Source organism: Quercus robur, chromosome 3 (genome assembly GCF_932294415.1).
Source record: "Quercus robur chromosome 3, dhQueRobu3.1, whole genome shotgun sequence".
In the NCBI taxonomy this organism is placed as follows: Eukaryota; Viridiplantae; Streptophyta; class Magnoliopsida; order Fagales; family Fagaceae; genus Quercus; species Quercus robur.
In genome coordinates, this window is record NC_065536.1 from 32,685,445 (window position 1) to 32,711,675 (window position 26,231).

The window sequence follows — 26,231 nt, forward strand, 5'->3', positions numbered from 1 at the left end:
TATATTATAAACCCGGTTTAAAATACTATTATTACTTTTTTCGTGTGCGTTTTAATAAGTATTACAGTAAAAAAAAAAAAAATAAAAAAAAGCTGATGTTACTATACTCGCAATTTATCAGTATTCATAAAAAAAAAAAAAAAAAAAAAAAAAAAAAAAAAAAAAAAAAAATTATGAGTAGAAAGTAGGAACGAAACGTTCCAAATGGCTCATTTTTAAAACGTTCGATATGCATTTTGTAAGAATTTATGTTCATTTTGTCTCGTTGCACACAACAGTGCGACATTACTGTTTGCTTAGTCACTCCAAACTCCAGACTCCAAACTTCAAAGTGCATCATATCTTTTTTTGGGTACGCCCACTGAATAGAATACTCTGTGTCTAATCAGAGACAGTCAGCACAGTTCGCAGATTTTATACAATCCTACCATTCCAACCAGCTCCGATCGCAGGTTTCACTCCTAAAAAACTTTATTACCCATCACAACTTAAATTTATGCTCTACACGTTTGCCTTCTTTCTCTAATCTTCGCTCCATTTCTGAAAGCTTACTCTAGTTTTATCGTTGTTATTATTATCACTGTTATTTGTGGATATATATTTCCGAACATTCACTGCTCAAATTTACACAAGGGTTTATTGAAGAAGAACAACAACAAACAAAAAAGGGGTTCTGGGTTTTGTTTTGATTGATCAATGGCATCTTATGTGCCTCCTGGGGCACCTAGACCTGCCAGCAATGCCAATAATCCTCCATCATCACACCCACCCCCTAATTTTCGTGCTAATCCCAATTCATTAGCTGATAATTTGCACAATTTGAATTTCAATTCTGCTGCCACTAGAGCTCCCTCCCCTTTGCCCGGGACGCCATTTCCTAGACAGGCCACCCAGCCACGACCTCCATCAGGACCCCCATTTCCACCTACTTTTAGTCACCCCAACCAACCGAGCCCTTGGATTGTTCCACCACCGGGTGCTCGCCCACCTCCTTTTGTTTCAAGTGCATCAGGTGGTTTGGCGAGTAACGGGCAGCCGGTGTTTGCCTCAGGGGCATTGCCTGGTGGACAGTGGTTTCCTCCACTTGGCAGTGCACCACAACCCCCTGTCAGGCCTCCACCAACAATGGCAATGGCAATGGCAATGGCTCGAGCTCCTCCTCAGCCTCAGCCTCCAACCGCAACTTCTCGTCCCCTTATGGGCAGTTCACCGATCAGAGCTCCTCCAGTGCAACCAGCATCACCATTTTCAGCAGCACCACAAGCCAGACAGCCACATACTACTGGTTATCCTTATGGCCAGCCCACATGGCCCTTGCAACCTGGGCAGGTGAGCTTAGAAGTTTATTATTGTTGATGTCTTATAGTTTTTTTTTGATTGGTAATAAGAATTTAATTAAAAGAAAAGAAGGGCAAAGCCCAAGAAGGCAGGCAGTGCCAAAATTGATTTTTAATTTTCATTGATGTAAAAATTTTTACGGCTAGGATTTCATTTTCAGGTGCTATTTTACTGCTTATTATTAGTTAGGGAAGCAGGAGTTCGTTTTTCATGTAAGATTGAACTTAAATGTACATTCAAGATAGTGCTATCTACTTAAAAGGCCTGCAATGCTAAAATTGTTAACTTGTGCTTATATTTGCTCTGTCAGGTGATTTGTGAGTTGGGTATATGGCTTGAGGTCCTTTTTCCTTGGCATAGGTAGTAAAGGCTTAGGGTTCAATTTTGTAGGCTTTAGGTTCAAAAATTATGGTTCTATTGAAGTAATATTTCATGAGATTCTATGCTTCTCAATAAATCTAATGATCTCGATTTAAATTTTTTTTTAATTGCTTTAGGGGGCTCCACCTCCACCAATTACTGGTTCTCCACAACCACCTAGAATGTTTGGAATGCCCCCACCACCACCAAATCAGTCTATGACTTCTGTATCACCTACTGTGGGTCAAATTGGAGCACCTGTGGCGGGGGCTTCAAGGATTGATCCCAACCAAATTCCTCGGCCCATTCCAGGTTCCTCAGTGATCTTGCATGAAACTCGTCAAGGCAATCAGGCCAATCCTCCTCCGGTAATATTTTTGTTGGAGCATGAACTCTATTTCCTTCTTGCCTTTCGTATTTCTTAGTTTTTTTTGTTCCCGTTATTTAACTTGTGTTGCTTCTATACATTCATCTTATAAGGTCATTTAAACTGACATCTATAGGACTGTACATTGTTTATTTTTTTCTTTTCTTCTGACTTTTTGTTTCTATTCTAATTTCATGTTTTTCTTTTTGCTTTTTTGTAAAGCCTGCTACAAGTGATTACATTGTTAGAGACACTGGGAATTGCAGTCCACGTTACATGAGGTGTACCATCAATCAGGTCGTTATCAATCAATTAATGAGATAGATTGGCAATTGTGTTTTTTTTCATGAATAAATATTTAAGCAGACTATTGGATGTCTATCTCATGGGCATTATCATTATTCATACTATTATTGATTTTTTTTCTTGACATTTCAGATTCCATGCACTGATGATCTTTTGACAACATCAGGGATGCAGTTGGCTCTGATGGTCCAACCATTGGCCATTCCTCATCCATCTGAGGAGACTGTCCAAGTAATGCATTATTATTTCTATGTTAAACTTTCTGTACTTTTATCTTCTTCTTCTTCTTCGATAGGTACTTTTTTTAACTAAGTAATACAAATAAAATGGGTGTATCCCTAGTAGACAGTAAGTATACAAGAAATTTCATGGTAAGTACTTTTGTTGTATTTTTATGCATTTACTTTAGGTTTAATTGTTTGTGGAAAGAAGTTACTAAGGGACAAAGGAAGCCTGACTTGTTTGATGAAGCTTGTGAATATTTTATACATTCTGTTGATGTAATCACTTGCACAAATTAATTATCAGGTGGTTCTTGTAGGTTTGTGATGTCCATTGCTGTAGAGAAAATGTTGACCTGGTTCACTGTTTGCCAGCATGTTTTGCTTTGAAATGTAGATCTGAGAACTTTGATGTAGGATAAAAGTGGACCTGACTACTTTACACAAATGTGTGCGCGCGCGCTAAGTGCTTAGTATTTTCTTTCTATTCTGCTAAAGTATTCTGTTTTCATACAAGGGAAATGAACATCATAATATTTTTCAAGTATCTGGAATCTCTCATATTTATGTAGTAGTGTTTGTAAACTATGCCACACTTCTATCTAATTTGGGTATCATTAAATTCCGGCAAATAAAAGTCTAAACATTTATCTAGTTTTCAATAACATGAAACTTTTATAGGTTGTGGATTTTGGGGAAAGTGGTCCTGTTCGATGTTCTCGTTGCAAAGGCTATATAAATCCTTTCATGAAGTTCATTGATCAGGGAAGGCGGTTCATCTGCAATTTTTGTGGTCAGTGTAAATTATTACTGTATTTTTTTGTTTTTTGTAGAGTGATAATTATTAATTCTGTTTGCTTGTTTATATCTTATATAATCTAGAATTTATCAACATCTTCATCTTCTCCCCCCTATTACCAGCTTCTGGAAAAGGAAAATGAGAACTCTTATGTTTTGTTTTTTCTTTTTTTAGTCAGTTTTTTTTTTCTTCCTGACATAGCTCACATTCTTCCACGGAGAAACTGTCCTTTGCCTGTTTTATTCTCTGTTAAAACTATGTGGAAGTTATTGGAATTGCTAGACATTATTTATATTATGAGTTATCAAAATGTAACGGAGTCTTAGTTATGGTCTATGCAACCATGATAGCCTCATGGGTGTTCAGCAATTTGACATTGATTTAGTCTTTGACTTATTGAAAAAACAAACATTGATGTAGTCTTTAGCATCCAGAAAGACCCTATATAATCAAGTCAATCTCATTATTCATTGCTGTCGATGTCGTATAATTTTGGCTGTAGTTTGCCTTCATCACATGATCAACAGTCAATATGGTCATATCTTTATGACATGTCACATGTGCCCTTTGTTTTGTAGGATTTACTGATGAAACTCCCCGTGAGTACCACTGCAATCTAGGTCCAGATGGTAGGCGTAGAGATGCTGATGAAAGGCCTGAACTGTGTAGAGGAACAGTTGAGTTTGTTGCTTCAAGGGAATACATGGTTAGTTAATATATATGATCTGCTGAATTAACATGAAGTAGTAGCTGATTTTAACTCTCTATCCAGTTTATTTTTCTACTGTATGTTGAACATTCTGATCAGCATGTCAGGTGCTTGTAACTTGTAAGTGTGCCTTTTTTTATGTTTCAATTGCACACCACCTTAGTTTATAGTAAAAGGAAGATTTTATAAAAGATGATCTATCATGGTTCTCTTCTCTTCCCTTTATTTATTGTTTTTCTTGCTATTGCACAATTTTTATCCACTGAATCTTCTGTACATGCAAAAAGAACACTGGTTTATGTGTTCAAAATATCATATTAAAGAACACATGTAACAGATGTTGAATAATATGTGTAACAGTGCCTGTCTAGACCTTGGTGAATTTACATTATAACTTTTATTTTTATTTTTAATTACAAGTAATTTCCATTAGAACTTTATTTTTCCTTTTATTTTATTCCAGGTGCGTGATCCAATGCCAGCTGTGTATTTTTTCCTCATTGATGTGTCCACGAATGCCATTCAAACTGGTGCAACTGCTGCTGCTTGTGGTGCAATCAATCAAGTTATTGCTGACCTTCCTGTGAGTTTTATGTCTATTTTATATTTCAAAGGAAAAAAAATCTGGGTTAAAAGTTTTTTGTCTATTTTCTGAATGTGCATTTGATTATAATAATGCAATCAATCAATTAATTTTTAACATAATATCCTTTCACATACTCCTTACGTTTAGCACATACCACTCTGGAACCACTTCAATATATTTTTTTGATAAGTAAATATTTCATTATTTAAACGCAAAAGGGACGCCACCTATGTACACAGGATGTATACAACAGTGACACCAACATTAAGAACTAAAAGTAAAACTCCCAAGCATCTCAGGCAGAATAGCAAAAAAGAACAAACCCGAAGCATTTTTCCACTCAAATAAAGTATTGAGGAATAAAAGCTTCAGATCATGTACACATTTTTCACATCCTTCATATTCCTGGAATTCCTCTACCGCCACATGCCCCACATGAAACAATTGGGGATCTAGCTCCAAATCACGGCATTTCTTTATCTACCAAACTTATCTTGCTAACTTGCTAAGAAAACCACTTCAATTTATTGCCAAGCATGTTCACAACGGCACTGTTGAAGCAAAGATAATGCTATCAAATTGTGATTTTGTATGCCAGGTCCTGTTTGAACTCCAATTCCCTAAAGCAATTGGATCATGAAAGCAGTGAATGTTCTCTTTTATAGATTTTTGAACTTCTTTAACTCACATTGTGCATGGTTGTCCGACATATAGTTTCCAAATCTCTATTTTGTAGTAATACTTTGGGTTAAGTAATGTGTTTGAGCTTGGTGAGAGAGTGTAATTAAAGTGTGTGCGTGTGTGTTTAGGAATTAGTTTGTTTCTCAAAAAAAAAAAAAAAAAAAAGCCCTATGAAGGGAAAAAAAAAAAAAAAAATACTTGGTACAAAACATTGGCGTAAATATTAATTGACAACAATAAGTCTTGATGATTGACACTTATAATAAAATGAACCAACAGATTTTGCAGTTCTTTTTCTTTTTTACTTCAGATCTTCAATTACATGTTCAATAAATTTTCAATGTTAACAGTTATTTCATTTTAATTTCTCCAGCTGCAAAAAGTTGGCAAACCTACAAGCGTAAATTACAGAACAACTTTTGGTATTGACATGAAAGACAGAAAAACTTGGTTCATAGATAAAGTATGAAAAATGAAGTAAAGTATATCATATACTTTACAAAGTCAATCTAGAAAATAAAAAGGCAGTATATAGTGGTACTGTGGTAGCAAACCATAAGTTTTAAAGAAAAAGATATAAATAAGGAAAGAATGCTTCTGAGATTGAAAGTTTTAGGGCATTGGTTATATTGGTATGCATAGGGAAAGAATGCTATTTGCTAACATCCTCCTCCATTACCATCAGCTGCAACCAGTCTTGTTGATTGGGAGCAGCATCAAGTTGATCCTTTAGTACATGGGCACATGATTAATGCACACGAGCTGATTAAATCTGAGACAGGTCTATAATGTGAGAGAAAGGGTGAGAACCAAATGTAGGAATTTTTTTTATTTGTAATTTGTAAAAGAAATGGCTCCTACTGGGTCTGCATTCATTGCTGATGGGTTCCTACAGGCTACAAAATGGGAAACTAAAATGGAAGAAGCACATGTCCTGAACAATGAAGTATAGTATATAGTTGAGAATCCCAAACAATGAAGGGAAGTATATAGCTGGAAATTTTAAATGATGCAAATGAAAAGTGTTTAATTCAATATAATATAGTTTAAAAGTCTTTGAAAATTAAGATGTTAACATGGAGAAGCTAGTTATTCTAAAGCTTCTGTGGTGGTAGTCATATAAAGAAAGTCCAGAATAAGCCTATTGCTGCCATTTTACTATTACCAATAGGTCATTCTTGTCTTTCCTGACGTTATAACTTATAAGTATACGAGTACTTCTATCTTTTTTCTTGAGCTGAATACTTACCGTACTTAAACTCAATAAAATCATTGCTTGCTTTTAGCCTTAAAATAATGTAATGTGGAATTTCCCTATGAATTTTCATTTGCTAAAATTAGATCAGACTGTATATATCTTTTCTTAGTTGTCTTAGAGTTCCAAAATGATTTTAGAGGTGTACCAACTCATTATTGTGGTGCTTCCATGTAGTGAGGGTCCAGATAGATTGCAATGGTGTTTGAGAGGCATTTGGGTGTTTGATGTTTTGTCTTCTATGGTTTGTTGTGAAGCGGCCCAAGGGAGATTTCTTTTCCTTGAATAGAAATTTGGTGTACCAAAACACTAAAGCAAGTAGCTCCTTTTCTTTTTTTTTTTTTTTTTTTTTTTTTTTTTTTTTTTTTGTGTGGACTGCAGCACGGGGGACAATTCTAACCAATGATAATCTCAAGAAAAAAGGGTATCACTTTAGTTGATTGGTGCTACATGTGTAGTTGTAGTGGGGAGTTGGTGGATTTCTGTTACTACACTGTGATTTTGCTTATGTACTGTGGGACTATGTTTTTGGCATCTTTGGAGAAAATTGGGTGATGTTGTGTAGAGTGATTGATCTGCAAGTTTGTTGATGGAATTGGTTTGAGAAGCATTCTTCTGTTGTGTGGAATTTAGCTCCTTTGTGTCTGATGTGGCTTTTGTGAAGGGGGCAAAACTCATGCCCTTATGAAGATGTGGAAATGTCAGAAGTGCAGTTGTAGCTTTCTTTTCTCAGATTACCCTGTTGATGGTCCACTGTCATGGGTCTCAATGACAGTGGTATCCTAATAGATTTCGCTAATTCAATTTCATTCTGCTTGTAATTCTTTGATAGCAATTCTTTTGGCTATTTTGTGCTTTGTAGTGATCATGATGGGTTTCATTGCAATGAAGTCTGTTTCTTATAAAAACAAAGTCTTTGGGGAATATTTTGACTAATGATATTCTTAGAAAGAGAGGAATCACACTAGTAGATTGATGCTGTTTATGTGTAGTGGGCAGTTGGTGGATCATTTGTTGCTTCATTGTAATTTTGCCTGTGTTGTGGGGCTGTGTATTTTGTTTTTTTGGAGTTAATTGGGTTTTGCAACATAGAGTATTTGATTTAGCGGTTGGGAGAAGGAATTGTTTTGGTAAGCACTTGTCTGCCCTGTGGAAATTAGCTCTTTTGTGCCTGATGTAGCTTTTGTGGCGTGAGAGGAATTCTTGCACCTTCGAAGATGTGGAATGTTTAGAAGCACAGTTGAGGCTTTCGTTTCTTAGATTACTTAGTGAATCGTAGATTGTCCTGGGTTTTAGCAACAATGGTTCCATCACTGAGTTCACTAATTCAGTATCCTTTAATTGTAATTCTTAGGATATAATTCTTTAGACTATCTTGTGCTTTGTATGGTTCATGAGATAATTTTTTTGAAATAAAACCATTTACTTATATATATATATATGTATATATATATTTGTTGAAGGGTCATCTTTGCCTTAGTTGTATGTCCGCTGACTATTTTTTATGTTTAATCAATTCTTGCACCACATTTTGATTGTCTGATTGATACAGTCAATAAGGAAAATAATGGGAGCTTATCTCTCTAGCTTGTAATGTTCTCATGTTACTATATAATATCATATACTATTGAAAATGTAGGTTCTTGCTTGTGAGACTTTTCTACCCCTTATTGGTGAAGTCTTGGCGGATATTGTTGAGTGTTATTTGTAGTCGTTTCAAGAATCTATCATTCTTTTTTGGTTTGCTTTAATTGAAGTTTATTCATACAATTGTAAAATGGAAGAAAATTTTTGTGACTACTGTATTTGTTCATTTATTTATTGATTGATAATTGGTGTATTGATGATTTTGTTGTTGCAGGAAGGTCCTCGAACAATGGTGGGAATTGCAACATTTGACTCAACAATCCATTTTTACAGTTTGAAGCGTGCATTACAGCAGGTTAATAATGTAGTTGCAAGCCTTCCAAAACTTCAGTTAATGGGTTGAAAATTAATATTTTTGTTTCATTTTTGTGATATAAAATTATTTCTTTTGTAGTTATAAAAAAGGCTTTATCCTTGTATTGAACTTAAATGATTTTATGAAGAGAAGAAGACACACTCATTATATCTGCTTGGTATAAAAAAAAAAAAAAAAAAATTGTGGTTGCAATCAACTTTATATCCATGCATGTGACTGCAATGAATAATTATTTTGCACCATAATCTGTATGCATTTATTTGATTTTTGGGACCGTGTTGGGGGGGGGGGGGGGGTGGGGGATGATACAAGATAGAAGCTTTAATGGGCTCTAATACCAATTTTGATATAGGATCTTTAGAAATTCAGCACTTAATTAGGATTCTTGATGACATGTTGAAGGTTCTTGAATAGGGTTTGATATTTAAGGGGGTTAGGTTGTTTTAGGCAATAAAGGGATTGGATTTTGAATGAATTTGATGGCTGTTGGTGTCAAACAGTAAATAGAACGAAAAGCAAAGAAAGATAAACCCTTGGCAATCACATTAAGGAAGTAGAAGGCAGCTGAATGTGGATGTGGTTCCAAATATAGGGGAGCTGGTTGATGTTCTAGGGTGTAAGCAAGGTTTGCTCCCAATCAAATATTTAGGTTTCCCTTTGGGTGCTAAATTCAAAGAGAAGACGATATAGAATCCAATACTCTATCCAATTTACTGACCTATTTCTTGTCATTATTTCCTATCCCTGTTAGGGCTTCAACAGAGCTTTCTTTGGAGTGGTTTGGGGGATGAGTCCAAATTTCATTTGGTCAAGTGGTGCACCTCTACAGTATGGGGGTTTGGCTATTAGGAGTTTGCGATGTTTTAATGAAGCTTTGTTGGGAAAATGGTTGTGGAGATTTGGAATTGAGAAAGAGGCGTTGTGGATGAGGGTGATAGGGGTTAAGTATGGCTATGAGGGAGGTGGCTGGTGCTCTAATTCTGTTACAGGTCCTCATGGAGTGAGTCTGTGGAAGACTATAAGATATGGTTGGCCTAATTTTTTACAATACATTTAGTTTGATTTTAGGGATGGGTTTGGAGTGAAGTTTTGGCATGACCTGTGGTGTAGGGAGAGCCCCTTAAAGATGTGTTTTCTAGAGTTATTCAGAATCAGTTGTGATAAGAAGGCTTATGTGGCAACTGTTATGAATTTTTCCAAAGGTCCCATCTAGAGTTGCTTTCTTTGGGGAAAATTCTAACGGTGAATAATTTATGAAAAAGGAATGTTTGGATTTGGAGCTGGTGTTTTAGGTGCAAAGGCAGTGGGGAAGTCAGTAGACCATCCGTTACTTCATTGTCCTATTTCTATTGAGTTATGATCTATGGTTTTTGTCATGTTTGATATCCATTGGGTGATGTCGAGGACTATAGTTGATCTATTAGCTTGTTGGCAAGGAAAGTTTAGGCATAATTGTAATGGATATTTGGAAGTTTGGGCGTCATCATAAGGGTGATATTTGGAAGGCTGACCCTCATCATTTGATGTGGTGTATTTGGCAAGAGAGGAATAATTGGAATTTTGAGGATTTAGAGAGGACTTTACCGGATCAGAATTTTTTTTCTTTAGAACTTTATTGGATTGGATGTCAGCTGTAAAAAGTCACTATTTATTTTCAGTTTGTGATTTGATAGATGATTGTAATTTTTAGATGCTTGACTGTTTTTGGTCCCCAATTGTATACATCCTGTATACTTGGGTGACTATATTTTGGTTCAATACTTCATTATTTATCAAAAAAAAAAAAAAAAAAAAATTCATTCAATTCAATCTCTCCATCTATTTTATTGACTATACAAAAGCCTTTATACAGGTTATTGCCAATCCCTTTCCTAGAAAGACTAGTACTCCTAATAATGCAGCCATGGAAGATTAACTTGCTACCATTTCACAAATTTGTCTAGTCAAGGTTTCTTTTGTGGGGCCCACATTTGAAGTCCAATTAAAGTATAATTTGTATGGTTTTAAAGGTCTAGTTATTTGTGTTTTAGAGATAAAACAGTTTTTGATTTGGGTTTTAACTCTATTAGTTATGGTTAATTTTGTAATTAGGAGGAAGATTTGTAATTTCAGCAATCCCTGTGAATTAAGGGTATTTGGTAATTAAGTTGAGTCTTGAATTTTATAGGAAATTGTAAATATCTTAGGTTTATTTTCTTTGACTCTAAGTCAATCTTCAATCAGGTTTTTGAAAATAGGGTTGTTTATAAAAGATATACCTAGAAAAGTGAAGTTTTAAAAGTTGTATTTTGAAAAACTGTGGTTTGATATCGTATTACCAAACAAACATCTAATATTACTAATACAAGAAAGAGCACTGATATATATGTGTTCAATGTACTCAAAGAAGAGATGGAATTGATTAATAAAAATATTGAGTTTTTTGAGCATTGAGGTATGTTAACCTTCATGTGATATTTTCTCCTTTTCTCTTCTCTTTCTTATGGTACTGTTCATAAATAATATACATTCAGTCTATGAACACCATAAAGCCATCTATTTCCTTCTTCCTTACAACCCCATTACCCTTGGCAAAGCTTACTTTGTTTAGTCGATTTGCTTTTGACAATCTTAAGTTTGGAACAACATGAGGACTTTCTAACATTGTAAAGTGCATTTGAGTTTCAATGATGGATTCTGACAAATATCTAGTTATATTATTTGAATGTTGAGGAAATGATGTAAATGTTACTTATCCAAAAAAGAAGGATATATGTCTTTCTATGACTTAATATATATATATATATATATTTTTAACGCAGCCAATGAGTCTTGAACCTACAACTTTATTCTCCTCCTTACTGTTACAAGTAGAAGAGGTTCCATTTGAGTTAGAGCTCATTGGTTTCTTTTTATAACTTTATAGGGGATAGTTCTATCCCTAAGAAGCATGGACATGACAAGATCGCCAATGTGTCACCACATGTCGAGGACGCGGCTGCATGCATTTCTGTAGAGTGCTGAAAAGTTAACATTAATTTTTTATTTCAAACATGGTCAAGACACAATGCAGACACATGGTCAAGATGCAGCAAAAGCATGTTCATGGCATAGTCTCAACATGGAATTTTTTTCTGAGAGAGAGAGAGAGAGAGAGAGAGGGAGTGAATGGAAAATGGGTCAAAACTGACGATCAAGCAGTATGATGATTGCTTAAAGCTCATTGGTGCTCTCTCTCTTTGGCAATCTCTTGCTTCTCTGTGTTTTATGCGCTTTAGGTCCATAAGCATTAGCTATGTACACCGTCACAGTCAACCACTTCAGTAATTGTGAAATTTGTTGTAAAAAAAGTTGTGTCCAAAACATTACCAATTTTACCAGCCCTCCCAAATGGCTACTTAATTTTTTTCTTTTATATTTTGAAACGTTATTATCCTTATCCTTTTGACTAGGATAATTTGTTCTAATTTCTTTTTTCTTTCTTCTTTTATCTTCAATACTATCATTAAAATGTCATTGCTCTTTACTTTTTCTTTATTTTAATTTCTCTTTATTAAAACGATGTTATTATTGGTTTTAAAACATTTTGATGGTTGTTACTTATTCTAGAACCTAAATTAAATTTAAATATGCATAAAAATATATTCAATATACATAAAAATAGATATTAAGTAATTAATATATATGTCCCTTGTCAGTGTTGGTGTCCTTGTTTGTACTTCTTTTTGTTATCCTTTATTTAAATTTGTTGTGGCATAAAGTAATGTTGTTCAACATGTGCATCACTAGGGCCTAGGTGAATCATTTTGAGATGTATTTGTTTGTTTGTTTTGTTTTCTTTTGTCTTTTTGTTTTTTTTTTTTCATGAGTGGAGAGAGAAATAATTACACATTAAAGGGGAGGAGAGGAAGCCAGATAGTGACACTCTGAATCTTCTCTCAAATTGTAAAAGAATGACTGGCAAGTTAGAAAAAAGGTTCCAAAGTAGAATGGGCATGAAAGGAAGTGAAGCTGCTTAGCAACTCTATTGTACTATTGTTGCTTGTGAAGAGATTGGTTTGCAGTCTTTGAACTTAGACATCCTTCTGAACCTTTTTCTGCCCCACACCCCTCTTCCCCCCTCCCCCTTCCCGGCCTTCCTGCCTCTGCTACTGGCTAGATGAATCATTTAAGAAGTATTTTTTTGTTTTTTATTTTTCACAAGAGAGAAATAATCACACATTTTAGGGGAGGAGGTGAAGCCGCATAGTGACTAAAAACCTTCCCTCAAATTGTAAAAGAATGACTGGTAAGTTAGAGAAATGTTCTTACATACTTATTATTACCTTATTTTACCTATAAAAAAAGTTAGAGAATGGTTCTAAAGTAGAATGGGCACAAAATGAGGTGAAGCTGCATAGTGACACTATTGTACTATTGTTGCTCGTGAAGAAATTGGTTTGCAGTCTTTGAAATTAGAAAGCCTTCTGTTATATTGTATATTGGCAAGTGGCTAAGATTGAAAGAATGCTGATGCATTGATGAGGCATATCAGGGTGTTGTTTGTGTCTTTTGGTTGGGCATCTTTTCTGCCTTTTGGATTATTATAATTGTAGTACCATGAGGGAGATTGATGGGCTTGAAGTGGGGGACCTAGGCTTTATTTCAGTTTTTTATATGTATATAGTTAGTCCATATCATTATTTGCCATTGTGACAAAATGTAGCAAACTTTTTATTTATTATCTCAAATGTATTTTGATTGGACTTCTGTTTCTTTTATGGTATATTTACTAAAATTTTGTAGTTATGGGTAGCTCTGACTGAAAAGGTTTGCGACAGATTTTTATGTTCAATATGTGTTTGCAGCCACTGATGCTCGTTGTTCCTGATGTACAAGATGTTTATACTCCTTTGCAAACCGACGTTGTTGTTCAGCTTTCCGAGGTTAGACTTTTATCTGTTAAGTTTTATTTTTTATTTATTTATTTATTTTTTTAAATGCACTATGTTGATGTGAGGCAAGCTATTTACAATTACTGGTATGTCATTTTATTTCACGTTTTTACCAAGTTTGTTTGTTTTTTTTTGTGAATTCAGTGCCGTCAACATTTAGAGCTACTTCTGGAGAGCATTCCAACCATGTTTCTGGAAAATAGAACTGCTGAATCAGCCTTTGGTGCTGCCACCAAGGTATGTCAATTTATATGAGGCAAGTTTATATACAAATGAAGCATGGAGTATGCCATTCCCATTCAAACCATAATAAAGTCAGATATGAATATGCTACTGTGAAGCCTATTTTGGCTTTGAATAGCAATGAACAAGTATCCAGACATGCTCATCCAAGCCTCCTTTTGGCTCTTTTTGGGTCCATGATCCATAGATACTAATCTTCTTGTAAAGATGTGGCAAACAGTTGTACTCAAACACTGAGATATTGCAATATGCTAGTTTCTTAGCTTATAACAGGAAATCAGTGTTTTGTGTCTTTTATGTTTGCAAGTTTTAGTTGATTTATATTTGGAAAAAATAAATAAAGGAAAGATAATAAAATAATGAAATTGCAAATGATATAATAGAAAAATGGACAAGAATTTGAAAATGTTACATTGCAACCGTTAGTACATCTTAAGTTTTAAGAAAATATATACTTTATACAAATAACTAATTTAAAATATTGTAAATGTAACAGTTAGCTCTATAGTTGATGCAAGCTTCAGTGACTGTTTTTCTTTCGTTCTGGTCAACTTGGATTTAGAATAGTGTGCTTGCTATGTTAAATGGACATGCTACAGGTGCTAGTGTTAGCCTCAAATATGGTGTTTAGGAAGGAAATCTTAGAAGTGAATGAGAAGAGATCTGGATGATAGTAATGAAACAGTGTCTGACACAGTAATTCAAGTCTTTTGTTACATTCTATGCTTGCTGCTTTCTGTTCTTATTTTATAAACACAATGTGCTGAATGAAATGTGCATTTTTGAATGGTGCACATTTATACACAAGGAAAATGTTGTAACAAACATTTATTTTCAAGTAGTAAAACTTTTATTGAAATGAAAAAGAGGATGCTCCTTATGTACACAGGCAGTGTACTGGAGGAAAGCGTTATGCTGATTTTGATGGCAAACATTGTAACTATTTTGATATTTATACCAATTTCTTGCTCCTTTAGGCTGCTTTCATGGCAATGAAGAGTACTGGAGGAAGGCTTTTGGTATTTCAGTCAGGCAAGCTCAGAAACTCTTTTTTACACATAAATTTTATTAAAAAGCACAAACTGGTGCAATACCGGTACACGGGAAGTATACAACAGGTACACCTACAATTAAGCACAGAAATTACAATGATCAATTAAATGTGAAAAAAAAAATAGTCGTGACATTGTCATCCACTCAAAATTTTTATTTGAGGAATGAAATTTTCAGGTATAAATGGATCTTTCACACCTCCGTTCAAAGCTTATTGTGTTCTCTCCCCAAATGCACCACTTGACATTGAGGAATTCCCTTCCAGATTTCTACATTCCGATGTCATCCAAACCAGCCTTGTCAACAATCTAACAGCTCTATTACACCTTTAGGTATGACTTATTGGAACCCCAGAAGAGGCTTAGAATCATAGTCCGTAACTCTCTAGCTATAGAACAATTAAGAAGCAAATGATCAATAGTGTCCCCACTCATTTTTACACATACAACACCAATCTACGACCATGATATGGTGTTTCCTCAAATCATCTATTGCTAAAAGTTTCCTCAAGCCCCCTATGATTAGATGGAGTAGACAGAGCTTATCCTCTCCACTACCACCCACTGATTAAATCTATGAATGAAGATAGAGACTTCAGCTCCAAATCTTGCATTGTTCTAATGAAATTTAGATCCCAGTGGATAGTGCCATTATGATATTGGAAATGATCTGCCACTGAAGCTTCCCAATAACATGCAGTACGAAATAGTTCGGGCAAAGTCTCCTTCAAAGATTGATATCCATACCATATATCATGCCAAAATTTGATGCAAGTACTTTCACCCACCTGAAAACTAATAAATTGAGAAAAATCACTCCTCTCTCCTTATATTTCTCCATAGGCAAACACCGTAAGGCCCATTAACTGTGTTAGAGAACCATTCTCCCCACATACTACCATACTTTCTCTACCACTCTCCACAGACAATCTTATTAAGAGGGGATTCTCATTAGTTAATTGGTGGTGCATGTGTCGGCAAGTGGGGAAACAGTAAATCACCTATTGCTACATTGCAATGCTGCTTAGGCTTTATGGAGTGAAGTCTTTAAGGCATTTCAGGTTCATTTGGTAATGCCATTGACCGTAGAATCTCTTTTATTTGGTTGGAGAAATTGGTTTGGGAGACACTCCTCAGACGTGTGGAATCTTGTACTGGCACATCATGTGGATAGTGTGGAAGTAAAGGAATCGCCGCACATTTGAGGATGTTGAGATATTGCTTGAGTATTTGCAGTCACTATTGATTTGCACCTTGTTGGATTGGTACCGGGCACGGGGTTTCACACAGTGCACTTCTATTATTGAGTTTCTATATTCTTGTGGACCTGCTATCTGATTTATTGTAATGTTATTTTTAGACACTTTGTGTTCATCATCGTTGGCATAAAGTCTGTCTTTTCTTTAATACAAATCATTACTTATATAAAAAAATAATAATAATAAAGCCTCTCTCTCTCTCCATAACAAACCTCAATAATCATTTCCCCAAGAGCCACGGGCTTTGTTGTTGGGTGGTGTGTGGTTTGAGTCTACTCCTTTTGCCATGCTCTTTCCCTTTGATCCCTGATTTTTCATTCCCACACTACTCCCCTATGACTTGGCAAATAGTCAAGATATAGCCCATGGAGGTAGGCGAAACTGCGATGGATGAGAGTGACTTCCTTGCTGACTGGTGCTTGCTGTTTAACCTCCACCATATCATTTATCACCTAGCTGAAATCTTTCAACCCCCATCCTGAATCTCGAACTTCTGGTTCTATCACCAAACCACAGTTGATCTTACCTCAATACTCCACTACATATAAGAGTCGGCTGCATTTGTATTTTTGGATCTGGTAAACCTTTCCTGATTCCATAAAGTTTCCGAGGAAGCTCTGTTTTGAAGGTGTAGTGATTAAATCCGATAGGTGTTGAATGAAGCCAGGTTGCTTCTTCTCTACCTAGGAGCATGTTGTGCATAAATCTTTTCTTCTCTTCAATAATCTGAATTCCATAAGTCTGACCTCCTCCTCCTAAGACTATTTCAAAGGATTTGGATTCAATATGAAAAATCTTTCAGCCTTCCTTAGGTTCTGATCAACTACCACTTCCACCATTTGGCCTCCCTGTTTTGCCATTGGAGAAATAGCAGAGGAGGTATGGTGAGGTTCTGGTGTTCCCCAACACAGGGGAAACTTTTCACTGGTTAAGAACCTAAGGCATGACAAATAACTTGAGTATATCAGCTTGTTTGCAACAAACAGTTCATTACTAGGCAAGCTCAGAGACTTGAACACGATTTCATATTATTAACCTTTTAAAATATGATTGGTGTTACGTAATTGAAGCTGAAAAGTGCAATTAATTATGCTGTACCCCATAGATATATTGCAAGTATTAATGTTGTATTATAATTATTAGAATTCATGTGTTAGTTATTTTGATGATTTTTATTTGTTGGGTACAGTCTTGCCATCAATTGGCATTGGTGCCCTTTCTGCAAGAGAAGCTGAAGGAAGAACTCACCTCTTTGCAGGGGAGAAGGTATTGATTTCTTTTTAGTTTTCTCCTCTTGTTTGCATGTTATTGTTGTTATTGTTTTTGTTTTTTTAAGGCAAAAATGCAAAACACACCCTCTAGCTTTGACTATAATTTATTTCAAGCCTCAAACTTTTTTTTTGTTCAATTAAGTCCTCCGAGTTTCAAATTTATTCAGTTAAATTCTTCCATTAGTAATGCTCTATTAAGCACCCAAAAGCGGCGCCATTTTTGCATTTAAATTGATTTTCTGAATCCATAATTATTATTTTATTATTAGTTCAAAATAATAATAAAAACGGTTAAGAACACAGCTTTTTCCCCAGCACTTTCCCATCAACCAAACAGAATAAGTTAATTTTCTTCTCACAATCTTGGCATCATCATCTTGAACACAATCACTACAACCCAAACTCAAACCCATCTTTTTCCCAAACACCCAGCAAAAATGGATGAAAACCCAAATAGAACGATGCTTTTGTATTCTCTTCCTAATCAGCTCAGATTCAAAACAGAATACACTTCTTCCTCTTTGTCACAGATACAGCCGACCAGTCCTCTTCCTCTTCTCTCGTGCCTTTGCAGCTTGAACCACCACTTAGGGTTGAACTTTGGATTTAGTGGAGGCTTGCTGTTGACCAGACAGAATGACAACTCGTTGTTAGAGAAGTCGAAGAGAGAATCCAATGGGTTCTTTGGGTGGGTCCAGTTGAGGGAGAGATGGGTCTGGTGCTCTTGAAACCAATCTATCTAGTGTAATCCCATCACTGGGTTCAGCGGAGGCGGGTTTCAACATCGATCTATTGTTTTTCTTTTTGGGTTATTAACTTCTCTTGCTACTTTTGCTATTGTTCTTGTTGTTAGGTGGTATTTCTGAAATTGTTACTGGGCTTTAGAAGAGAATCAAATCAAATCTTTATGCACAGAAAATCAAATTGGCATGACTTAGCCCAAACCAATGAGGCACAGCCAATGCTCTAAGAACAAACTTAAAATTCTAAGTTTGTTCTTCTTGCTCTGTTTTTCTTTGGTTTCAATTTCTTCATCTCTTTCCTTTTTTGTATCTTAAATAATAAATTCTATTTTGTTATATTCTGTATTTTCAAGAAAATATTTTTTAATTAATTTTATGGACATTTAATGGCAATCACTTAACAGGAAGTGACAGGAAGCCTTAATTGAATAAGTTTGAAAGTAAGAGGACTCAATTGAACGAATGTAAAGTTAGAGGACTGAAATGAATTCTGGTCAAACTTAGAGGGTGTGCTTTGCATTTCTGTTTTTTATTTATTTATTATTATAATAAACAGCATTGTCCTTGATTTTCAGGAGGCCCATAAATTACTTCAACCTGCTGACGAAACATTAAAGGCAATGGCAATTGAATTTGCTGAGTATCAGGTGAACTTTAAGTAATTACCTTTGAACTGGTGATGAATTAGCTGTAATTCTAAGTTCTGCCTGTATTGCTGAAAGAGATATAACAAATGTTGTAGCTTTCAGGTGTAATATGTATGTGCTAATTGTTCTTATCCTGATAGGTCTGTGTTGATGTATTTATCACTACCCAGACTTATGTAGACATTGCTTCTATTGCTGTCATCCCAAGAACCACTGGAGGGCAGGTATAAATAAATCTCTGGTTCCTAAATGCTGTTTTCCAACTTCTTGTTAACTGCTATTTCTTGAAGCTTCAAAAACTAAATGAGATATCTTTATTGATTTACCATTCAAGATACCACTAGGAATCCGTTAAAAACCCCCTTTCCATCACCTTTGATATTAGATGGCTTAGTGCTTCCATCACGAACAAATAGAAGTGGAGAGAGATGATCTACCTGTCATAAAACTCCTGAGCTTCCAAAAAAGGCAATTGCCATTCCATTGACTTGAATCGAGAATCAAACTGTGGAAATATAATATGAAATCCAGGTTTCTTTATTTTTCCCCTTAAACCTCATCTCTCCCACATGTATAGCAAGAACCCAATTTACTTGATCATATGTCTTTTTCAAATCCAACTTACCTATTAGACCTAGTATATCAGCTTTCAATCTACAATCCAAACATTCGTTTGCTATTAAGGCGGAATCCAGAATTTTTCTTCCACATATAAGAATATTTTGTGTATCTGAAATCAATGCTCCCAATAATATCTTCATTCTACTGGCCAAAGCTTTTGCCACACTCTTGTTGACACCACTGATGAGGCTAATAGGTCTAAAATCTTTGAGACTTTGATGTCTACAGCCCCTTATTTTTTACTAATGAGTGAGATGAGAGTGGCATTTGGGCTTCTTTCAAACATACCTCTGTCTCCCTTACTGGATAAGCGTATTTCCCCGACACGATAGACCTATTAATGGTTTTTTTTTTTTCCTTCGGTGGATAATCTAGGCAGGCAGGCTAAGCCCCCAACTTAAGATTCCATTCATAAGGGTAATTTTTCTGTTGTCGTAACGGTTCTCATAGAAATTTTGAAAAACCTTCATGATATCCTCTTTTACCACCCCCAACATTTTTGAAAAAAGGCAATAGTAACACCGTCTGCCCTAGGCAATTTATCCCGATCCATATTTTTTTTAACTCTTGCAAGACTTCCTCTTCATCAAATGGTCTTTCCAATTTTTTTGCATCCACTAATGTAATTGTATAACACCCATAAAGTTAAAGGGAAAATCTCTTAGAATTGATTTAAAAAAAAAAAAAATTATAAGGACATTTTATTGGAAAAACAAAAGACTACTTCATCCGAAGAACACAAAGAAGTCTAAAGAATTACAAAGAATACATAATCATGTATAGAAGTAATCATGTCGTGTCCATGCTTGATGCCAAAAGTTGGGTGCTTCCCTAGGCAAGGTTGTGCTTTTAAGATATGTTTATGATGAATTTGTTTTACTTATTTTTTATGGAGAACATTGTGGCTTTGTTTTTATAAAATGGACTTGGAGCAGAAGCCAGATATAATGGTTACTATTTTGTAGAACACGTTTTTTCCCCCTCATACTTTCTCCACCATCCAAATGATTGCTGAAAGATGCAAAACAATTGTGTATTATCATAGTTTTCAGGCTGTTTATGCAACTTATATGTTTGTTCTAGTAGACATTATGCATTTAAGTTTTATTCCTTGTATTTTGGGCTGGCTTCAGGTTTATCTGCTTTTCACTTTTTCAGGTATATTATTATTACCCCTTCTCAGCTGTTTCTGATCCTGCAAAACTTTACAATGATCTTAGATGGAATGTGACAAGGCCTCAAGGTTTTGAGGCAGTGATGCGCGTGAGATGCAGCCAGGTACTCTCTTTTGGGGTACTTATATTTTTGTGGCCTCTTCTCTTGCCTGGTATATGATGATTGCTTTTACAGTCTTATAATTTCCTCTATGCTAGTACATTAATTTTGTTTTCATCTTTTATAGGGTATTGAAGTTCTAGAATACAATGGAAACTTCTGCAAACGCATGCCAACTGATGTTGACCTTCCTGGGGTTTGTATATTCTCTACATAAATATTTGTTATGTAACACACACATACACGCTTATCTTCCATGAATGTTGTCACTGACTGCAGTTTATGTGACTTAGACTGACACTGAATTATTGATTGAAGTTTTAATCTCGATTAGGAATAGCCAAGAGCCTTGTACCTCAACTAATCAGTCTCTCCTGATATTTCCAATGGAGACATTTAGGGTTCAAATCCTCCCACCCCCATTGTAACTATTGAATTATAAAAAATTGAGTGATTCCCATTGCATGTATAGGCTATTATACTGAGATTAGTTCTCTGTTGTTGATTCTTCAATTGTTTTGTAATCTAAATTCTAGCAATGGACTTGAGTCAAATAACCATCACTTGGTAATATGTCACTGCCAACAGAAGAGAGCCCAAAAAAACTCTTTCCTATCACAAGCAACTAGGCATGCTTTTTATTTTTATCTTAATTTTTATTTATTGTGTTTCTTTATTTTGGTATTACTCTTGCTAAAACTGATTTTCATTGTTGCTATTTTACCTTTCCTTTTACTAGTTTTCTCTCTTATTGTGTGTGTGTGTGTGTTTTTTTATTTATTATTATTTTTAATTGGGACTGAACATATTTGGTTGCTATGATACATTTGTGCAAACTTCAACTGATCATCATTTTTGTTGTGCAGATTGACTGCGACAAAACCGTTATGGTTACCTTAAAACATGATGATAATTTGAAGGATGGCTCAGAATGTGCTTTTCAGGTATTAACTAATTTTACATTGTCTGCCAGGGAGTTTTTAATCTGCATATTGCTTCACTATATGTGAACTTTTTTGTATTCTATCAATTGGAAAATATAACTGTTCCTTTCCATTTTGTTATGCTGTTCTTTTCCTTATCCAGTGTGCCCTTCTTTACACCACCGTCAATGGACAAAGACGAATTCGAGTTACTACATTATCTCTGCCATGCACAAGTATACTAAGTAATCTTTTCCGCTCGGCTGACTTGGATACTCAATTTGCATGTTTCTTGAAGCAAGGTATTTTGATTGCATATGTACCAACTATTTTGATTGCTGACTTGGATACTCAATTTGCATGTTTCTCATTCTTAATTAATGGATTTCAACTTTGAATGTATTTGCTATATTTGTTCTGCCTTGCCTCCCATGGCATTGTCATTAATGGTTCGTTTGGATAAATGAATTTAAAGAGAAGGATTTGGATTTCAATCTTTAGTTTAAATAACTTGAATAGTGTATTAAACAGCAATTTTTATCTATTGATGAAATTTTTGGATGAATTTAAGTTTTATTAATATGTAGATTTCAAATTATTTGGTGTAAGATGTCATTTCAAATCCATCATATCATGTGTTTTTTTAAGTAAAATCTCCAAACTTGACATATCGTGTGTTGATAAATTTATATCAAGCGATTTATACTATTCTTATTCTTCAACCCCTTGATTTTATATCTTCAAATCCAAACGCAACATTCTGGAATTTTTAGAATGCATGATATCATTTTTGCAATTTTCTGTTTTTTGAATGAAGACTAACATTTTCTCATTTTATTTTACTTTCTGAAGCGGCAAGTGAAATCCCTTCCAGGCCACTTTTGCTTGTCAGGGATCGAATGACAAACCTTTGCATCAACATTCTGCTTTCTTATCGTAAATTTTGTGCTACAGTGACATCTTCTGGACAACTTATTCTTCCTGAGGCACTTAAGCTTCTGCCTCTGTACACCCTTGGTATTGTTCTTTCTGCTATAATTTGGAAGTGAATTATATGAATGTATAATACTATGTTGAAAATGTAAACTTCTGTAACAGTTTTTTTTTTGATAAGTAACTTCTGTTAAACACTTAATACAACTAACTGTGTTTATGACTTATGTAATTATTCTTTTTCCTGGTGTTGATACTAGATTCCTCAATCCACAGAAGGCTAGACACTTTCTTCAGATCTAGTTAGTTAAGATGACATGTTAGTTTTGAAAGCTCTGCCAGTATCACATATTTTGTGTAAGCAAAATGAGTGTGAATGAAGTTTCACATTGGTGCTTAGGCCAAACAAGGATTCACTTTGTTTCCCAGTAAAGAAAAAGACTGAAAGGATTAAAAAAAAAAATCATTTTTCTTATCTTTTCCTTGATTTTCAATGTTTAAGATAGATTTATTCGGTATAACTTGAAATTAATTTTCCTTTTCACTCGAGAGTTGAGATTTTTTGTATTTCCTGTTACTATTGGTCAATGTTGGAGTCTTGGGAAGAATATGGTTCATCTTTTTATAAAGAAGTTCAGTCAAATGAGTTAATGACTTTCTTTCTTTTGCTGCTTTGCAGCATTAATTAAGAGTAAGGGATTACGAACTGATGGGAGAATAGATGAACGATCATTCTGGATCAACTATTTGTCATCCATTTCTACTCCACTGGCAATTCCATTTGTGCACCCCAGGATGGTGGCTATCCATGACCTTAATTCAAAGGTTTGAACTCTGCCATAATTAATTGTCTGGTACTGAACTGAAAAATATAATTTAAAACAAGTGGTACCTTTTTGCTAATTCACAGGAGGGTGATCAATCTCTTGTTCCTCCTGTGATTTCGCTTTCTACTGAACACGTGAATGATGGGGGAATTTATCTTCTTGAGAATGGTGAGGATTGTTTAATATATATTGGGAACTCAGTGGATTCAGATATCTTGCAACAGCTATTTTGCATTTCCTCAGTTGATGAAATTCCAGCTCAGGTAATTATAATCTTCTTTTCCCCCTAAGTGGTGATTTTTGCCAAATATTATTATTTTGTTGATTCTTAAGAACTTCAACCTGATACCTGAACCTGAGGTTTTGAGCACCTGAACTTTACTTTTGGCAACATAACTGGATTTAATATCTACCGGTAGACGGGCCTAGTGGCTGAATTGTATATTTTGTTGGTTATCCTCCTTTACGTTTCTTTTCCAAGAGAAATTTCCTATTTAGGGCAGAATAAGATGGTCCAGAGCACCTAAAAAGGATAGTATTTATTTTGGGTCTGACTTCTTTTTTAATTTTTATTTTTAATTTTTTTAATTTTTTATTTATAATAAATAGCCATATGTAATACCTTAAAAGGTGCCTTGTAGAGGTCAAAGCATTATTATTTACTCTTTCTACAATCACTATCAATGGGAATTTTGGGTTACATGATTGCTGGTTGAAAAAGCAAAGACTAACTTGTTAAAAATGTGTAGAAAACTAGAAATTCATTTACGGTGATGTCTTTCCATTCATGCAACTCATTATTGTTGCTGATACCTTCTCTTGACCAGTTTGTGCTGCAGCAATATGACAATCCATTATCAAAGAAGCTAAATGATTTGGTAAACGAGATACGGCGCCAAAGATGTTCCTACCTCCGGTATGACTGATGTTGGTTCTGTTAGTTTTTCTTGTCTTTAGAACAAATTGTAGCATGCTTGAAATTATTATTCGATACATATATACTATTTCAATCTTTGATGCCTCAATTTAGTTAAAATGTTGAGAATCTTTTCTATTTCCTGCAGCTTGAAATTGTGCAAGAAAGGAGATCCATCAGGTCAGTACATTAGGATAACCCTTAAAACAAACAAGGGATCTAACTATTTGTGCTACTAGATAAGTATTTCATATGAAACAAGTCAACCAAAACAGCATCAATTTTATTTCCTTCACGTCTCACATGATTCGTTTTTGCTTTCTTCATAAGTGTAAGCATATTTGTCCAATGTTTTCTTTTCATCCTAATCTAATAGATACTTTCCTCTGGAGTTTAGAGAGGGAGATTATGAAGATACTTTAAATTCCTTTGAGCTTTTCAATTATTTATTTTTTGGGGAAAACAATAGAAATTAAACTATCCAGTATACTTCCATTATGCCTCACAAAATCTACACTTTTTTTTGAGGGTGCGGTTTCATACCTCAGACCTTTAAAAAGACAAATACCATTAGGCTGCAAAGCCATTTGTAATGAAAGAGATTATAAAGAAGATCCATCTGGTGTTTGGTCTAAAATGTGGGACTCCTGCCATTTCACTTCAGATGTCATCATGTGTATACTCATCATAGCTGCTATGGAAATCAACCCCCCCCCCCCCCCCCCCCCCCCCCCCAAACAGTTCCTTTTCTCACAACACTTCTGTCAAGAATTTCTGGCCTCACCAAAAATTAGGACTTGACTACAAAGCCTGCTAGAAGACAACTATACTGTGTTTTCAATTGTAATTTATCCAATATCATGTCTATTGAAAAAAATATATGTTTTGATTATCTCAATTTTAGAGTGATATTATCATATTGTCATTTTAATATTCATTTTTAACATAACTTTTAGTCATGATGATGACTTGTATGTATCCTTTTTCTATTTGTGCATTCTAGTGCCCATGCAAAGCAATAGTCTTTTATAGAGAGTAGATTTGGATTTGTCAAATTCCACATGGAATCTGGAACTCTGTACAAATATTTGCAAAAAGTTTAACTAAAAGAGCTGATATATCTTTTAGAAGTTAAACACGTGTCACCATCAATCACTTAGTCCTCATTGTATATGCACTTTTCTCTGTCATGGACTGGGTTGTGCGACATTAACACGCAAATAAATTGCCAATAACCATCACTTGTCAATGGTGCCAATAGTCTTCTAACCTGTAGCATTTTCTCCCCATAGAAACAAGGGGTGGAAGGTGAGGTTGCTTTGGTTCCATCCCTAGGGTGTGTGAGTTCTGTTTGCCTATTAGGAGGAAAGAGAGAGAGAGAGAGAGAGAGGTGACGAAAAATTTAGAGAACAGCAAAATGATGTTATCCCATGATTATTTTCTCACTGTCCAATGGATGGTTGAGGTGAGACTTATCATTGCAAGAAATTTCATATAAAATAGTTTCAGTTGATTTTACTCACATCTCTACTTATCTGTTTTGTAGGTATGCTGTTCTTTTCATATATGATAGAAGACAAGAGCTCAAGTGGCCTCTCCTATGTTGAGTTTCTAGTACACGTCCACCGGCAAATTCAACTTAAAATGTCATCATGATCATACTTTGCACCTTTCAGTTTAATTTAGAAGTTTCAATCACCTTCCTCAAATACACAGTACAGATAACATTCAACGAAATATCAGATCCTTGCTACACACTGTTCAATTGCCCTGCCAAGCAAGCTGCACCGACTTTTTGCGTTTAGGGAGTGTAAAAGTGTACAGTTTTAATGGTGGTAATAAATTCCCCTTTATATATTTAGTTTTTTTACTCCACTTTCTTTTTGTTTTTTGGGTACTATAAGAGCTCTGCATAAATGGGGAAAATGTATGAACAGATGATTGAAAATGTAAGATCCCCTCAAGAAGAGGTGAAAGATGTATGAACAGTTGGTTGATTTAGAAATGGATAAGTTTAAGTTGA

General features: G+C 35.0%; 1 protein-coding gene across 4 annotated transcripts; it reads left to right on the forward strand.

Annotated features, from left to right (window-relative positions):
• Nucleotides 1–270: 270 nt before the first annotated feature.
• Nucleotides 271–26,231, forward strand: LOC126717825 (protein transport protein Sec24-like At4g32640). 4 transcript variants are annotated; one of them, XM_050419741.1, is made up of 25 exons: nt 271–452; nt 634–1,329; nt 1,836–2,066; nt 2,288–2,362; nt 2,504–2,602; nt 3,274–3,385; nt 3,970–4,097; nt 4,564–4,683; nt 8,484–8,573; nt 13,412–13,489; nt 13,643–13,735; nt 14,719–14,773; nt 17,242–17,318; nt 18,642–18,713; nt 18,854–18,937; nt 20,493–20,612; nt 20,737–20,805; nt 21,476–21,553; nt 21,696–21,834; nt 22,385–22,549; nt 23,145–23,290; nt 23,376–23,555; nt 24,120–24,208; nt 24,357–24,388; nt 25,755–26,231. In XM_050419741.1, the coding sequence occupies exons 2-25, from the start codon at nt 697–699 to the stop codon at nt 25,862–25,864; spliced, it is 3,075 nt and encodes a 1,024-aa protein (XP_050275698.1). In that variant the 5' UTR covers nt 271–452; nt 634–696; the 3' UTR covers nt 25,865–26,231. The 4 variants fall into 4 exon arrangements, with proteins under 4 accessions (XP_050275698.1, XP_050275700.1, XP_050275697.1 ...); XM_050419740.1 differs by having other exon boundaries at nt 274–1,329; XM_050419742.1 differs by having other exon boundaries at nt 275–1,329; nt 8,484–8,564.